At 58.2% G+C, this 17,024-nt stretch overlaps 1 protein-coding gene across 1 annotated transcript; it reads right to left on the bottom strand.

The window, feature by feature from the left end:
* Nucleotides 1-8,019: 8,019 nt before the first annotated feature.
* On the bottom strand, nucleotides 8,020-17,013 carry BESB_072720 (uncharacterized protein; the record flags this gene model as incomplete). The annotated part of the gene is made up of 7 exons (XM_029365645.1): nucleotides 8,020-8,529; nucleotides 8,924-9,242; nucleotides 9,845-10,155; nucleotides 10,799-13,083; nucleotides 13,585-14,796; nucleotides 15,263-16,190; nucleotides 16,495-17,013. The coding sequence occupies 7 exons, from the start codon at nucleotides 17,011-17,013 to the stop codon at nucleotides 8,020-8,022; spliced, it is 6,084 nt and encodes a 2,027-aa protein (XP_029218129.1).
* Between the last annotated feature and the right edge of the window lie 11 nt (nucleotides 17,014-17,024).

The raw sequence follows: 17,024 nt of genomic DNA, 5'->3' as shown, positions 1-17,024 counted from the left end.
TACAATGGCCACCACAGGCTTTCATAGTGGTGCGGTCTCTGGGGAAGCAGGGCACGCCTCGTAGCGAATCTGTCTCAGCATCAGAATATTCCGCGCCTCGGAGGCGCCAGCTTCTCTTTCCTGTCAGCTGCACAAAACCAATGCATTATTGCCTACAGTAGGTGTGAGTTATGGTCGCCGCTCCGTACCGCCAATTTGTTAAGTGCTCTTCTGCTTGGCCCTGTGACTGAAGCTCCCCGCAAGAACACTTTTATACGAGTGTACCCACTGCGCGCAGTATCATTATCACTGTTTCTTCGGTGTGTCTCCTCTGCAGACGTTCACCTATGAAGGTAGGCCGGTGGGTATGAAACACTGCATGCCCCCGTTTCCAGTCTGTGGGAGACAGCATGCGGACTTGCTCGTGTGAAGACGAGGTTGCGTCGCATCGAGGGTAGGAGTTGTATCTGCTGCACCGGCGCGGCGCTATAAGCGAACTAAGTTCTGGAGAAGCTCTTGGGTGCGGTCGCTGCCAAATACGTCGTAGAACTCTGATTGTCTATAATATGGCCTTACAGTCCCATGGTGAAGCGCTGGGGAATAGGGACTCTTGTGTACCCGCGCTCTGGGTCTCATCCATCAACGAGTAACACTGCTTTTCTGGCTGTCGTCGGCCTGGGGCGCGGAGAGTCTAAAATTGACGGGAGGTTATCACAAGTAGTAGGATGGCGGGCAAAAGGTCACTACATATGTTGGCGCTACTGGCATCCAGAAGCAGAGAGTTTTTGCCTCGTGCGTCATCGGCTATGCTCTGAATGCCAGGAGGAAACAAGGAAGTGCTATTTCCAGTACATTCTGAGCCCAGGCCTGAAGCGATCGCACTATGCATAGGTCGAGGGTTTGCGAAAAGTCCACAGCTGAGGATTTGGCCCGGTAACGCTACCATGTCATGGGTCAATGTGCTTTCATGTAGGCCGAACGGGCTGGATACTACAAGGCGCAGGCGCGTGTGCATCAAGTTCTCTTGAGTTTTCTTGTGGGCAACTCTGAGCTCTTCATTGCCTCTTACTCGCATCGCATGCTGGGATCCAGGGGGAGTTCAGTCCTCCTGAGTTTGGCGTTCACTTCATCTGGTCAGCACGTGGTTACGCGTAATTGCGGCCACAGTTAGGCTCAAAGGTATACTACGTCATGTGCTACAGTGCTTCCCTGGCTCACCCTCTGTACTGACACTGAACGCGCTGTACGTAGCCACCCGCCGATGCGTGGAGAGGGCCGCCCCTCGCCTAACCATGATGGATCCAAGAAATGCGGTGCTGTGATAGGTGGGCCTCGGCCGTTTTATGCCGCACCCGAAGAGTTGCTACTGAGAGCGCCAACATCGCGATCACTGCCGCTGTGTCACGCAGAATGACCCTACCTTTCATAGATAGATAGGCAAATCTACAGATGACTCAGACGACCTTGTTCTCAAGCTGCAGGACTAGCCAAATAGGGGCTACGCAAACCCAGCCAACCCGGTTCCGCTGTTGCTAGACACTTTCTCGGTTTGGACTCCGCTTTGCTTCAAGCATGCTGTCTGATATGCAGCACGGGTTTGCGCAGCCTTGAGGTGGAACGCCGGAGGCATTCCCGTGAATGTATAGCCATCTCTCTTGTATGCACTTCGCACGAGCTCCCGTTCTGTTGACGCATCAAAGCAGGTATTTTCAGAGGTGCAATAAAAAGGAATCGCCGCACTCTTTTGTTTTTACCGCAGCTGGCTACGCACCCTACTCAACAGTCGCATGCGTCTCAGGATTGCAGGAAACATCTACCACGTGGGGCCCTGTACCATATCCGTGACGACAGAGCGGGGCAATTGCCCCGCACCCACAGCTGAGCGCTTGTGTAGTGTTGCCCTGAGTGTACACTTCAGTCCGCAATGCTGATGAAACTGAACAGTTCCTTAGCACAGCTTCGGTTATACACTTTGCGCTGCCGTCAACCTCACTTCGGTTGAGTAGGAACAACCACCCGAACGGCCGTACCGCCCGCAGTACTCAAAAGAGGGAATCACGTCGATGCAAGACATCCCTGAGGGGAACGAAGTGATGGAGTGATCGAACTCAGCATCACAGCTGCGATTGTTTTGGGGGCATCAAGGCAGCTCAAAGCCATGACAGCGCCAAATGTAACAGCAGCGGCTTCATGGCATTTTGATTCAAAACAAGTCAAGCATGCTCTCCCACATATTATACCTGGTTGCGATTCTCCCCGTATCAATATTTAATCTCTAGCCTTCCCCAGGCGATCTTCGCTCGGCCTCGGCTGCAAGCACAGGCCTAGAGTTCGTCCCTAAATTGCTTGAAGCCCGAGGTTCCATCGTTTTGTATATCGTAATAGAACACTGCGGTTGGGATGACCAATTGTATGCGCAGAGTATTAATACAAGACTGAGCCATCGTTGAGTTGCGGCTGCAGTTGCCCGTTCACCCAGAGCGTCTCTACGCTGCGTCAACACCGAGGAACGCCACGTCCGCGCATGTCACGCTATAGCAGGTCGTCTGCTTCGCGCGCCGTGGAAGTGAACGAAGAAACGCTGTTTTGTGAGAGCCTCGCCTCGCTATTCGCATTGACTGCCATTACACGGCCAAACGTAGATGACGCTGCTTCATCATGCAACAGTATCTACGCTTGCGCCTTCAACCGGTTGACTGCTCCTGCAATCATTCTGCGCGCTGACTAGAAGGGCGTGATCAGCGTATGCGGAAAAGTTCAGCGAGTGTGCATAAGCAGCATGTAGCGACAGAGAGGGGAACATGGGGATACGTGGTCAAAGCAGGTGCCGGTACAACAGTAAAGACGGACAGTGTCTGGGGCGGTTAAAGATGACACGGGACTCGAGGCCAAAAGTCATTCAGCAGTCATCTTTAGTTTGGGGATGCTTTCACTTCTTAATACAGTTCTACCGCGGCTATCGTCTTTGCCAGCTGTGTGAGCGCTCCGTAGTACACCAATAGACTGAAGTAATGAGGGCTCAAGAAGATATGCGTAACTTCGGCGGCCGTACCACAGTCATCGCTGTTTCTATATGCGCCAGCGAGACCAACCCACTTTACTTGTATACAGCCTCCAACTCAGGACGCTGCAGCGCATCTGCAAAGCTGACGGCGATAGCCGAAGCAACTCTTATGCTAGCTGTAATGCTGGCCGCCTTTCACTGTAGTGCGAAAACTGATGCTGTGTGCGGTGAAACAGGACGCTGAAGATAAGCAATTCCGCCCGCCTGTAGGAATTGTGCAGACAGCTTTAGTCACCATTCGGCGCCAAAATGCAGTACGTCTAGGAATGTTAGCGCGTTCTGCGAAGCCCATGATCTCGTGTTACCAGTCTTGTAAGGCTGTTGGATATGGGCCCGGTTTCCCAGGATCGCACGACGCATTTGTAGTCCGTCGGGCATCCCATACCATTCACTGTTTCTTGCCAAATGGCCCCTCGTGAAATGCATCATTGGCAACTGCCTCCAGTGCCTGTTCATAGATAGACCTCAAAAAACCGATACTGTGTGGTGGAAGTTTCGCACTTGCAGCTGTGGCAAACAGGCACTATCAAGGGTCGGGGAGTTGCCTAATTGAGGCCAATGCAGCTGCGACAAAGACGCATGAAAGTGACAGGTCGAATGCAGGCCAGAGTTATGGTGCATGTTTCCGTACGGCAATGCACTAAAACCAAACCTTGCGCGCCCCCTCCGTAGCTGAACGTCAGAAGCACCAGTGCGTGTACTTGGCTGCCTACCGCTGCACAACAGCCAGCCTTGTTCTGCTATGCACGTCCCACCTGCCTCACAGAACACACAAACGCTAGGTGGTAACGGTAATCTCTCCCATGTCAAGATGCAGAGGCGAACCACGGTGTTCCTACCTCATCAGAATATGGAATATTCTGAGTGGGGCTCTTGGAGTACTGTATGCATAGAAGGGGAACGGCGTAACGAAAGGGGACCGGGAAACGATGATGACGAGAGCTAGGGATACAAGGGTGAGAAGAAGCAGAGAGCATGTCCTGCCTGTCTCAGCCGACGACGAGAAAAGGCTCCCACAATTGAAGCTGAGCTCTATCTTGAGGAAAGTAAACCGCAGAACCGGTAAGCGCATAGAACTGCTGCCACGGTGGAAGATGCGAGACTGGAAGAGGTTGAACACCATACATGTATTAGCGCTTCCCCCCTCTCTCCCCATTGCACCTCATCCAGCTATACTCAAGACGCAGGTATCGGACCTTGGTCTGTGGTGCACCCGCATTGGCCCACAAAGCCTCAACACCTCCGTAACGCCCTTCCGGGCACAACATCTTCATTTTCTCTTTGGGGACAAGTAATGAGCCCGCATGGCAATGCCCTCAGACGTGAGCTCGTGGGGCTCGAGTATACCGCCAGTCGCGTAAATTTGTGCCACGATACGACACGATGCCGCATTCCTAGGGCTCTGTGATACGCGTGCTGAGCCGAACAGCCCTGTCCTGGCCCCATTCCTCGTGCTGTGGTAAAATTCTGTCCGCAGGGTAAGGAACCCTCGATTCAGTCTCTGGAGTTGTGGAACGGAGCAGCTGGGCCGCGGTGCGAGTGCGACTGCGGTTGGGCCGGAGGCACTGGAACAAGCTGGGCCCGTGGAGAAAGTGGAAGCCAACACTGGATACGCTTCTCTTCGTAACGTCAGCTTCCGTGCCGTGCCACACAAAATGCAAGGCAATTATGTTTCTCTTGCCCGACGGCGGTACAACTTGGCCTACCTGAACGTGGACAGACGTAGACGGCCCTTCAGCCGCCCTACTGTTGACGCGGTTGGCGGGTGTGCCACGGATAGAAGAGATTTGGGAGGCATTTAGTGCCAGGTGTCGCAAGCCATTGCAACAATGGGGAAGGGGGGGTCTTACGCTCTGCCTTCCTGAATTCGAAAACAGAATATTCGTAAGGTAACAACAGTCGGAGTAGTACTTTTGCCACGTCTGCTACATTCTCTCTTCTTGTTGAGTCAACGTCGCTTGCAGGGTGCCATCTGCTTCAAAGAGGAGAGAGCTTCGCACGAGTCACACCATCAGCAGCTGGAGTCGCTGGTGTTATCTGCTGAGGGTGTTGATCAGTGGAAGGAGACTCAGGTCCGAACGTGCATTGTAAGCCTCCAAGAAAGACGTGACGGATGATTTTTTCCTTGTATCCTTGAGTCGTCCCCGCTGCAATGCAGTCGGCGCAATGTAGGCTGCCGCGCGTGCCAGTTTTCACGCACAAATTCCCCTGCTTTGGTGATAGTGAATCGAGAAGCATCTCTTTGTCTTATTACAAAAGGGAATATGCTCGCCCTTTTGGTCCTGAGTACTGTCGTGCAGAGACCCACGGCGACGCCGTCGGCATATATCAGCCGTTCCAGAGAACTGGAGTATCTACCTGGTGATACATAGAATCACACGTTCTTGCCTTTCTGGTGGAGATTTCAGGCGAATCTGAAGCCGCCGTTGAAGGAGTACTTTGAGAAGTTCAAAAGACAGTATGATCCGGGAAGGATTCCGCGGAACCTTGTTCCATGACAGCGACAAGAGGGCTGAATTCGCCGTCAGCCCCGTTAAGCGTCCACCACCCATTACAAGTCGTGCCCCTCTGCTTACACGTATTTGCTTCAACCTCCCGTTATTTTCAAGATATTTTGTAATGAGGATTGCATATGGGCCCTATCTTTCAGGCGAACCGACCAGCTCAGGTGGGCAATATTTGGAGGAACGACGAGGGAAAGAGAGAGGCTAAATTCTCGAGGCATTTTCGAGCCCGTAAGGAGGGAAGATGATACGAAATGCGATTCAGGGCCGCCCTAGTCAATTGCTAAACAGGCGGACTGTAACTTGCTCGCGGGTGGGCAGTGGCGGTACCACTGTGATCCGCGCAACACAGGCCCAGTCACACAGTAGTTCTGTATATCCACATCATGGACGTTCTGACTATTTTCAGTGTGGCAGCCGACCAATACCGCTCTTGCCACATCTGCTGTATGACTGAAGTACAGGTTGATGGTCACGCCAATGTATGATATACATACATTTACATTTGTGTGCAATACATGCCGACGTTCCGAAGGCGGCGGTTCGCTGTTGGATCATTGCGTCGGCTCAGGATGTGAATGCACTAAGGGTTCGGGTGAATCTGACGAGCGCATGGCATCGTGCACTCCGGAATCGTCGAGAGCGAATTCGTCGGGATTCCCTCAAAGGTAGTAAGATGGCGAGTAGGGCGGCTTGCTGAGGGCCAGTGCATCCCACGCCTACGGTCACGAAATACCGCAAAACTGAGCCGAATGAATCTCGAAGCGTCCGCGCAAAAAAACGTTATTCCATGACGCTCTAGGAACAACAGAAAACGGTTCTCTACGAGGGAAGAATACAACTCGATCGACATCAAACGATGTGACATAATGATAATGCACCCGAGAGATCGCATTCTTTTCAGACACCTTCAGGAGCGACGGCACGACGATCGTTGCAGCTCGCCATGTTCGCCGCTTTGTCAATTGTTCGTGTGAATTCAGAGGCTCTACGGCTCCCCGCTGCGCAAAACAACGCACCTGAAATTCATGCCGCATCTTCCATCTCTGCAAGGTCCGAGGCAACGCCGCAATAAACAGCCCTCCGCTCCATCGAGCTATGAAACGATCGTCTGCACGCCATTACGATGGTGCTGTTGCCGAGCAATTCGTAGCACGAAACTGAAGTAGAGGAACTCCAATTACATTGTATTTGCGATTGATAGTCACCTCGCACTTCGTTCACCCTTAGGCAGCCGTAGGTCGAGGGCTTCCTGGCACTTCGGAAACTAGCCTCCTCGCCATTGAAGGATTATCAGCGAGTCCCCTTCAAATGATTTAGACATGCTTTCTCGTTCATTCTGGTGGCAGAACGCATGCGCCGCGCTGTCCTAAGCTATATTTTGCCTGAAGCGAAACCGACTAGTAAACCACGGTAGCCAATAACATGATCTGACAGAGGCAGCTCGTTATTCCACCTTGCGCATGCGATTGAGACACGCAGATTGTTCGACCTCGTGACGCGGCCAGAACCGCTTAGCGAGAACTGTCGGAAAATTTGGGTATTCCCCGTTCACAAGATGACGGCAAACTGGCAGCATCGCAGCGCCCTGGTGTTGCAGCTCAAGGGTGAGAACGCTTCTAACGGGTTGTGCGCCTCAAGATCCCTCGTTGGTGGTGCATTGAGTTTTGCGAATACAAGTGGCCTGCCGCACGATTTGTGAGGTACGCAAAAACTCCTATAGGCCACGTCTGACGCAGAATAAGTCCCTCTAGGGTCCGATCCAGCCGCAACAACGGTTGCGATACTGAAGTGGCATTTGCTTCCCTCTCCGTCTCCATATGCCAGCCTAGTCCCTCCGGCCCTTCCGCATATTGTGTAGAAACAGAGAGCCCTGCCAGGATGAGGCTCTCCTACACGACAGACGTTCGGTGCGTATTGTAAAGTCTGTCTCCGCAAGAGCAGTGCCCTCAACGTTGTTAACTCAGAGTCTTAGGGGCGTTCTACACACGCTTCGATTAGTCGTCGTAACAGATGCAACCATATCGATACGTGTAGGAGGCAAATAATAGCGTAGGAAGGGCACAGTGTGCTGCTTGAGGCTTCGAAGCATTCCCGTTTTCCCCTGTCTTGCGCATTTGCCCGCACCGCGCCGCAAAGGCCGTACCGGGGGTCAGATACCAGCCTCAATCCACAACAGGAGATTCACCCTCAGATCACGGAAAGAGTGCCAACACGCGAGAACTTCGCGAAAGCGTGCCCCCGCTTCCTCTGAGCGGGGCATCACGTGTCTGCTGTCGACTCGCTGCCTCCATGCAGTGATTCACACTGTTGGCGTCTTCAAGGCGGTCCCGGCCGTCCGCCAGCGCAACACGAAGCTTTCCATCGGTATTGCCAGTTAGGAAATGGATGTCTGTAGCAGGCGGAGCCACACATATCTCATCACAATCGAAAAAATCACCTCTACGTACGTGAGAGACAAAACATCCACGCTTAGCCCATAGCCGCAATAATCCCCTGGAGTTCGCGCTCGACTCGTCTCCTCACCTCCCTAGTGAGCCCCAGCGCCTTTCCCCACCTATCCACAATGCCAAAACTCCTGGGGCAAACTCTCTCTCCACGCTTCACGCGGTCGCCTTCACGCTGGTGCAGTGCCGACGGTCTGCCCGGCCAGTGTAGAGGATCGGGTGTTCCGACCGTATCTTCATCAGCCCACGGGGGCAGCGGGCACAGGCCGTGGCATTGTTCTGCAGCGGACTCGTGGAGCTGAGGCATACACAGAAGAATCTGAGGAGAGATACATGAGTAGCCAGGAAGGCAGAGCCGATAGCCAAAAAGAAATAGCACGGTCGCCTTGGCGAGGGACACGTCAGCGGCCTCGCGTCCTTCTTCCACCGAGGGCAGCTTCGAGCCCCCGCTGCAACGACGTCGACACAGGGGCTTTCCCGCAGCGATTAGCTGCTGCACCATCTGGGCGACGACGGGAGAGCATGCTGGGCTTGTCTGTGCACAAGGGGAATGACACACAACACGAGAGAACGCACCCCTTATTGAAATCACGAAAACGAAGAGACTAAGCCCATCCAAACAGGCACCTCATGAAATCCGCACACAGGACCAGATGCCGCCTTGTCATCAAACTAGCTCCGCCACGAACCAGCTGTCGAGGAAAACGAAATCAAATGTTTCGCTCCTCATTCACACAACGACCCGCACCACCAACACCTCTGATGCCTGTTGTTGCTTAATTTTCGGTGACGTCACTCTCTACCTTCCTCCGCCTGAGTCACACCACCTCTGCTTGCGATCGTTACTCTTCCATCACGGCGCGAATCACCCCTAGCCACCTTCTAACACCTTATCTGCATTCTACGTATCCCTCAGCACTTGTGCGTACCATGAGCCAGGCATTACTAGCTCCGAAAAGATGCGGGAAAACCGGCGCGCTTGCCAGAATCGCAAGAGGTGTTTCTTTCATCCTTCTCCTGCGCTCGCGTTTGCCTGAGTCCCTCTTGCGGCGGCCGTCGCCAAGAGCCTGCGCCTCCTGTCTCGTTCGGCCGCACGCGAAACCCAGATCTTCTTCGAGGCCCAGCGCACACGCACTCGCCCGAAAAGGCCAGTGAAGGAATGCAGACGGGCAGGGAAAATGGAGGAAGAGTGTCTGCGCTGCGAAGCGAAGCAGACGGGGATGACCAGCTGTCCACGGGCTGCAGAGACTGAAAGACGACAACAGAAAACAGGACAAAAGCGTCACGTCCGGCAGTTCGGGGAGTGCGTTTCGAGAACAAACCTGCAGCGGCGCGAAGAGTACGCTGAGTGTTTGGGACGGTTGCACGGAATGTGCTGGCATCCGAGAGTCGCTGCGTAAGTATTCAAATGGCTCCACAGACGAGAGCGATCACAAGGATTCCTTCCTCGATCTCTATCAGGATGGAGGCAGTCAGCGACGTGACGCAATCACGTAGGCGCCACGAAGCTGTACGGCGTGGCTTCCCCGGCAAAGAGCTCCCGCGCGGGAGACAAGCATGCTACGAGCGAACACTGAGGTGCGCAGCGTCTCAGCTCCGACCACACTACACATGAGTTCCACCCCCAGCGACAGATCTGAGGCAGCTATGCATGCTTTACAAGCGAATGCATATTTCTAGGGGTACGTCAGAATGAGCCGGCCACCCACAGCCGGGCAGGCTCTTTGAAAGTTGCGCTTGACACTGCAGTTTGATCTGTTGAGGCCGAGTTGTGAAAAGCGAAAAGGGGGGGTGGGGCGCGCTGCCGCAGCACAAGCCCTGCTGCTCAGCCCGTTCGTTTCTCTCCTTACGCAAAGAGGGCGCTGTGCTTGTTGATGAATCGGCAGGCAAGATGAGCGATTTCCAACTGGAGAGACTGAAGCAGACAAAACTGCGCGCAGGCGAAGAGCTCGAGGAGCCACGTGTACGTGCACCTTGAGCAGCTCCCACGCGGCTTGCCCTGGCGGGCGGCCCCGTCTCCTTCGGATGCTTCAGCCTCGGCGAACGGACAGCAGTGTGAACAACAGCAGCGTGATGGAATGACCAGTTTGTCAGAGGCGAGGTACTGCAGGATCGGCGCCACGACGCGGCTGCTGTGGCTCGGGAGGTTCAAAGACCAGATCTGGCACACACAGCAGAGATAGCGCAAGAGAAACGGCAGAAGGATCACGGCGGGCGGTGACCTCGAACGCGCTCGTATAGAAACGCCCGCGGTCCCCCAGCCGATAACACCGGCTCCCGAGCCGCGGGCGCTGGCCAAATTCGCCACCAGGAGTCCCATGCGCGACTCCGGGACACGAAAACCCAGCAGGTGCGTGAGATGGAAGGAGAGAAAACAGAAGGGGCAGAGACGCAAAACAGCCCAGCCCGCATTTTACGAGACGGGGTGGGGGAGAGATTATACTCCGGGACTCTCCTGCGTCAACCCCGCGGCGCATGAATCGTTTCTGTGCCACACTGTCTCAGATCGCGCCGTTCTTCTTGGGCTCCAGAGACGCGGGTGCAAGTTCCGCGCTCGCGCGTCTCAGACTCCTTGACCTCCCGGTTCTCGTCTGACCGAGCGTCTCGTTCGATACCGTTTCCAACGCATCCCTTCGGCTCACTATTGCACGTGTTTTAGTATGTCGTTTCTGCATGAAGGTCCGCTGTGCCTTTCATGGCCATCGTATAAGTGCATTCGATCGCATTTCCACCGCTCCTCCCTCCCCCCCCCCCCCCCCCCGCGCCCTCTCGTGGCTGTTCGTCCTACCGGCTGCTCAACTTACTCCGTCTTTCCTTCCTCTGGCGGCGTCCGCGTGCGGCTCCTGCTCCCGCCACGCGCACACCCCCGTGAGCATCGCCTCGAAAAACGAACTCTTCGCCGCCAGCAACGCGCGGTGCGACGGAAGCCGCACGCCGTCGGAGCAGCAAATTTCGACATCCAGAAAGTTTTTGTGGAGCACCAGCGGCCCAGAGCCTGCGTGGGAAGCGGACGCGAAGATGGCATCGGCCCACAGGCTGCATGCGTCTTCAGAGGCGCGCCACGCGGTCGCCTTTGGCGTGCCGGCGCCGAGATACCGGCAGCGAAGAAAACAGAAGCAGCACAGTGAACTCTTTAGTTGCGTGAAGGAAGGCGCCGCCCACGCAGTTGAGGAGACGGCAGAGCAGCATGAGTCTTGTGGTGGGTAGCTCATGCAAGCGCTGCTGCCGGCAACATCTCGAGTTAACGACGACACGCTGACAGAGAAGGCGGCGCGGCCATGCCCCTCCGCTGTTGAGGCGGGGCGCACCGTGGCCTCATGGTAGCCCCTTTTGCTCGTTTCGTATGGGTCCAAGAATGACGAAATCGCGCTCGCTGCGATCCCCCTCCTGCTCGGTCGATTTCCGTACTTCTTGCCAAACCCCGTCGCGCGTCCACTCTCCCCTCGCCCAGCGTCGCTTGAATGCCATACGCCTGCAGGTCCCGCCGCCGACTCGCCAGCTGCCGCTGCGTGACTCGGGACGCCCGAGAAATACACCGAAGATTCGGCCTCGCAGCGGAGCAGGCCGTCGAGCAGAAACAGGACCACAGCGTCGCAGTCTTCCTCGCCGTCGTCCCCGCCCGTCTCCGCCGTGGCCGCGATGACGTGGTTCTGCTGGAGGTGATACGCGACGCCAGGAGACGTCCCCGGAACGAGGAGGCGTGATGCGTCGGACGCTCGGGGCAGCAGAAGCGCGCTGCCAGCTGTCGCAACACCTGCGGCCCTCATGGGTGGAAGCCCCGCGGACGTGGCAGCAAGCGCCGAACTCCGAGCAGCTGCAGGGCCGCCCGTGCCCCCCGGGGCCGACCGCCCCCGACCCACGGGAAGCGCAGACTCCGGAGGCGACCCCGAGCCTGTGGAGCTGCCCGCTCCGCCGAGTCGGCGGACGCGACTCGAAGGAATCGAAGATAGGGAAGCTACGCGCATGACTTCGGAAGCCGCGCCTCCTTCCGGCTCCTCGCCGCTTCCCGGCGAAATCCCTGCTGGCGCAGCGGCCCACGCCAGGGTGGACGAGAGGGACGCGAAGAGCGACGTCGACCCGGGAAGAAGCGTGGATCCGGACGCGGAGCCGAAGGTCTCTGAGCGGCGAGGCAGGTGACCGAGACCGGCTCCGGCAGCGGCGAGGAGTTCGCTCTGCGGACTGCTGCCGCGCCACCCCAACACGCTTGTCGTGGAGGATCGAGCCGCGACGAGGCTCTGGGAAAGCGAAGAGACGGAGGCCAGGCCCGGCGCCAGCTGTGCGCCAGCGGACCTCGACACGGGCGGCGCAGGGTGCAAGGGGCCGACGACCTGGACGGGGGGCCGGTTGCTCCGCTTGAGCTTGTTTCCTGCCTCCGCCATGATCAGCAGATGCCCGGTGGACGTCGGAAACATCTCGCGGACTTCCAGGTGGCGCGCGTCCTGCGCAATAATGTGCAAGAGTGCCGGGGCTGGGGGGCGCCGGTTGTCACCGCCGTAGCGCGGCTCCAGCGGCGGCGTGCATGCCCCGGACACGAATGCAGTGTCGCACAGACGTGGCCCAAAGAGCGCCGCAGTAGCCGACGAGAAGAAGGGCTCGTCTTCATCTTCCTCGTCCGACGAAGTGCTACTCGCAGTGCTGCTGGTGGCGTTTGAGCTTTCCTCGTTTGCCGAGGCCCCACGAGGAGTCAGACGCCTCCCCCCCTCGTTACCACCATGTCGTCTGCCGGACTCGCCGCGCGCTCGTCCTGCCGCTTCGCGCCTTTCTCTCCCGCGAGCCGTCCTCCGCGCGCGTCTCTGCGCCTTCGCGCGGCGCCGCGCTCGTCGCCGCGCTTCCCTCTGCTTCTCCCGCAGTGCGATCAGGCACCGCTGCGCCTCGCGCCAGTAAAGGTCCGCAGGAAGTTGAATCAAGTAGGCGCACTCGAGGCTGACGGCGGCATCGCCTTTCCGGTGGTCCCGCACCGACCGGCCCGGCTGCCAAAGGAGCCAGCAGCACGCGCTGTAGCGATCAAAGGCGTAGATGCAGACGCTGTTTTCGAGGTTGCCTCCAAAATTCAGCGTCGTCTGCTGAGCCAACTCGTGCAGCTCGCGGTCTGAAAAACCGGACAGGAAAAAACGCATGGACAGAAGGAAGGCGAACGCGTCGGGGAGCGACGCGAGCGCATGACTCCGAACGGGCCATAGTGACGCAGGGCATCGGCAGAGAGACGGGTCACAGAGAAACCGAACGGCAGAAGAAGACCCGAGGGCGCCCAGCCAACGGGAACATACGAAACACGTTCCGGCGGCCGTCTATACTCACGCAACGGCTGCCAGAGAGATCTGCAAAAAGAATATTTATGGCGTGCGCAGGCGGCGCTGCGTTTCGAGGCGGGACCTCTTCGCAAACGCATGCGAACGTGTCACCTGTTAGGAATTCAAACCTGAAAGCAGAAACGGGGTCAGCAGTGAGGATGACGGAACAACGCACGCGAACTGCATGGTGGATCCCTGTAGAAATCCGAGGCAGACGCAACTTGTTCTTCGTCTCCAGGGACCAAGGAGAAGCCCAGGGAAACGACGCGAGCGCCAGGGGACGGCGAAGAAATCCTTACTGTTCATCACTTGCATCATGGGCACGAGATTCCACGGCTCGTCCTCGTCGACGGGGTAGAACCACCAGTCGCTGCGCGTTCTGTCGTCTTCCTCTTCCTTTTCTTCGTCTTCATCTTCTGAGCTCTGCTGTGCCTCGCCCTCGTCTTCTTCTTGTTCTTCGTCCCCAGCCGCGTCTTCGTGCTGGTTGCCTTCTCGCGAGCTCGCCGTCTCACGCACGTCCGTCTCGCTTTCGCTGCGACCCCGTCCAATGAGTTCCCTGTTATCTCGGGAGGCCTCTGGTGCTGAGGAAGCCTCTACTGGCGAAGGCTGAAACGGAGGCGAACCGGCCGAAGCTGGCACAGACTCCCCCAGCAGAGGGGTAGATGAGTAGGAGGAAGACGCGACAGAGGAAAAGAAGTAGGAGGCAACTCCGTACAGGGCACTCGTGGCCAGCTCGCTATCGATCGAAGGCCCACTCGAATCCGCGCGAACCTCGGAGGCGCAGCCCTCCTCCGCCCCGCGGCAACCCTCAGCCTCGCCGCGTTCCGCTTCTCCACAGGTTTCGTTTCCCTCGGGTGCAGAACCCTGGCGCGGCTCCGGCGGCGGGCGGCACTCAGGTCCAACCTCTGCGCCTTCGTCGCTTCCCTGTGGAAGAGAAGGGCCGCCCGCCCCTCCCAAGGCCCACCCAAAGACGCCCTGGGGGACGCCAGCCTGACCGACACCTTCGTCTCTTCCTTCGCTGGCGGAATCACCGTCTCTGGGGTCGCCCGCTTCGCTCTCGTCGGCTCCCCCAGCCGCCCTCTCGCCTCGACCGTCTCCGCCAGACTCAAGCTGCTGCCCGCAGTCTCCCGTGTCTCCGTCGTCGCGGTCGCCCGCTTGTCCGCGGTCGTCGCCCGGTCTCTCCACCCGCGTCTGCGGTTCTTGTGACCCCTCCCCGTCTCGTTGGCTCTCGTCACCCCGCGTGTGGCGTTCGTCCGGAGAGTGCAGCACCGCGCCCGCGGGCGCCGCTCGCCTGCGGCCTCTGCGCGAGCGCCACCTCCACGTGGCGCCCGCCCGCCGACCCTGCGGCGTCTTGACAGTGCGCGCGGCTTGGTCCACCGCACAGGTGATGCCGCCGACCGGATGAGCTGCGACGGAGGGCAGCAGCACGCGGCCCGGGTCGACGGTCGTCGGGAAAAACACGGGGCGAATGACCGGTGTCGCCGCGCCCGCGTCGAGACAGAGCAAGACGCCTGAAACCACGCAGCCACACGCCAGCTTCCAGCGATAAGAGCGCAGGATAACAAGTCGCCGCGGGAGCAGCGCCACGCTGAAATCAACTGAGACTCGAACCCGTGCCCCGCTCAGAAGAACGTCGGAGCACACACCGGGCACCCGAGAGCGACAGCCCGTGTATGGGAGCACAACGCCGCAGGGGCAATGGCAATCCAGCGCGGAAAGCGGAGATGCGAGAGACTCCACGAAGAGGCGTGGTGTCTCTCGATACTGCGCCACACAGGCGCAGTAGAACACGGCGCCGGTATACGTAGCGACATAACCCCTCGACTGTTGACGAACAAAAACGTAAGCGGATTTCGGTTTAGGAGTACGGCAAACGCATGTGCCGCTTGCGACAGGGAGGCGGGTGCACAGACACACTGTAGACGCCGGCTGAGCCGTTCGGCGATGCCGATCACCTCTCTGCCTTCGTTTGCCTACCGTCTGGCTTTCGCAGGCTTTCCCGTTTCTCGGCGTGTCTTCCTAGCTCGCCTCTGCGACCGTCTGGCGAGGGGCTGGAGCTCCCGGTCGCCGGAGGGGACGCGCGGGAGTCGCCGCCTGCCTGAATCGTGAAAAAACACCAGCCGCGTCCATCGATGCAACACGAAGCCACCTCCAGCGGGGCGTCGGGGCTCGCGCCATCCAGTCGCGTGTGGAACATCATGGATGACAAGAAGTCTTCCTCGCTCTCCGCGTCGGACTGTTTCTTCTTGCGCGGCCTTGGGACCCTATCTTCAGCCGCGCTCGAGGACGCAGACGACCACTGTGAGAGCGAGGAGAGAGAGGAAAACGCACACGAGTCCGGACCCTCCCCAGACACTGCGTTCGGCTCTGCCTGGGTCGCGAGGTGGGCGCCACTCCCTCGTTCTTTGGTCGCCTCAGCTAGCGGCGCATGGACTTCTGAACTCAGGGGGCACCGCCAGGCCTCTGGTGCTTGACCGGCTGCCGCATCGAAGGTTCCCTCTCGTGGCCGAAGCGCGCGTTCGGGTCTCGCCGCGCCCGGGTCGCGCCCGTTGAGGGCACGTCTGTCCCTCTCGCCTCTTCCCGCGCAGTCTCTGTGTCCGTGCGGGCATGAGGCGTGCGCCCGTCTGCATCGCGCCCTCGATTGCTCTCTCGTCCGCCGCGCGTGGCCTCCTCTCCGCGAGGCCTCAGCCTCCGACGCCGTGGGCGGCCCCAGGAGAATCGGTCCCGCGCGATTCTCTCTCAGCAAACTCGTCGCAGCCTGCACCAGGTCCGCGACCGGCGCCATGACCCCCGAGAGCGAGATCCGAAACAGCGTGTGGTGCAGCAGCAAGTAGAGCATTCCGTCGCACGAATTCGCCATCAAGCAGCACGAACGACGCAACTCCTTCATTCGCGTAAGGTCAAACTGCAGAAAAAAAGCGCACCAGCCGGAACAAACGCATGCATCGCCGTGACGCGCACGCGACAGGCCCCCGTAAAACTGCACGCCGATGCTCCGCGCATCGCGAAAGTAGCGAGACGCAGCTATCGCTGATAGGCCTGATCTGTCTTGTGTCACAAGGCCTGTCCCTCCAGCTTCACAGCCACCTCACATAGGAGTGCAGCCATGCAAGGCAAAGATGGGCGCCCTTCTGCTCGACCGAGGCATATCTCCCTTCAGAGCGAAGCCGTCTCCGCGCTTACGCGACATCATTGACAAACATCCCTACCTGTTTATTTCCTGTGAAGATCTTGGAGTATTCCTTTCTGTGGTGGCAAAACAGATAGGGAATGACATCCACAAGCAGCTGTTTCCTCCATTCGCTGCCCATCACGACCGGACCTCGTTCTTCAACGTCGCGCGGTCGCTCGCCTCCCGCCCCTCTCAGCCTTCGCCTCTCGTTCTCTTCGCGTCTCGCTTCCGCCAGCGAGGCGTCTCTCCCCGGGCTGCAGAAAGGGCAGCGCCCTCCGTAAGCGCAACAGGCAGGTCCATCTCGCGACGCGAGCGCGGAGGCACATGCAACGTCTGGCTCCGCAGACTCTGACAGCGGGTTCAGCAACCGGTATATCTTCAAGTCGTGCTCAATCACGTAGACTGAAGAGTCGTGCGCGGTCGCGGCCGCAAAATGGCATCCGTAGCTCATTCGATACCGACTCGTGTAGATTTCCTGGACACCCCCAGTCGAGCTAGCGCCCCCTGGGCTCGCGCGGGGCCGAAGCCGCGCATGCAGAGGATGTGAGAAGTCCATCGCGGGTGCGA

The sequence above is a fragment of the Besnoitia besnoiti genome (genome assembly GCF_002563875.1).
Source record: "Besnoitia besnoiti strain Bb-Ger1 chromosome Unknown contig00007, whole genome shotgun sequence".
In the NCBI taxonomy this organism is placed as follows: domain Eukaryota; phylum Apicomplexa; class Conoidasida; order Eucoccidiorida; family Sarcocystidae; genus Besnoitia; species Besnoitia besnoiti.
Note: the sequence above shows the minus strand (reverse complement) of the source record. Positions and strands in the feature narration are given on the sequence as shown.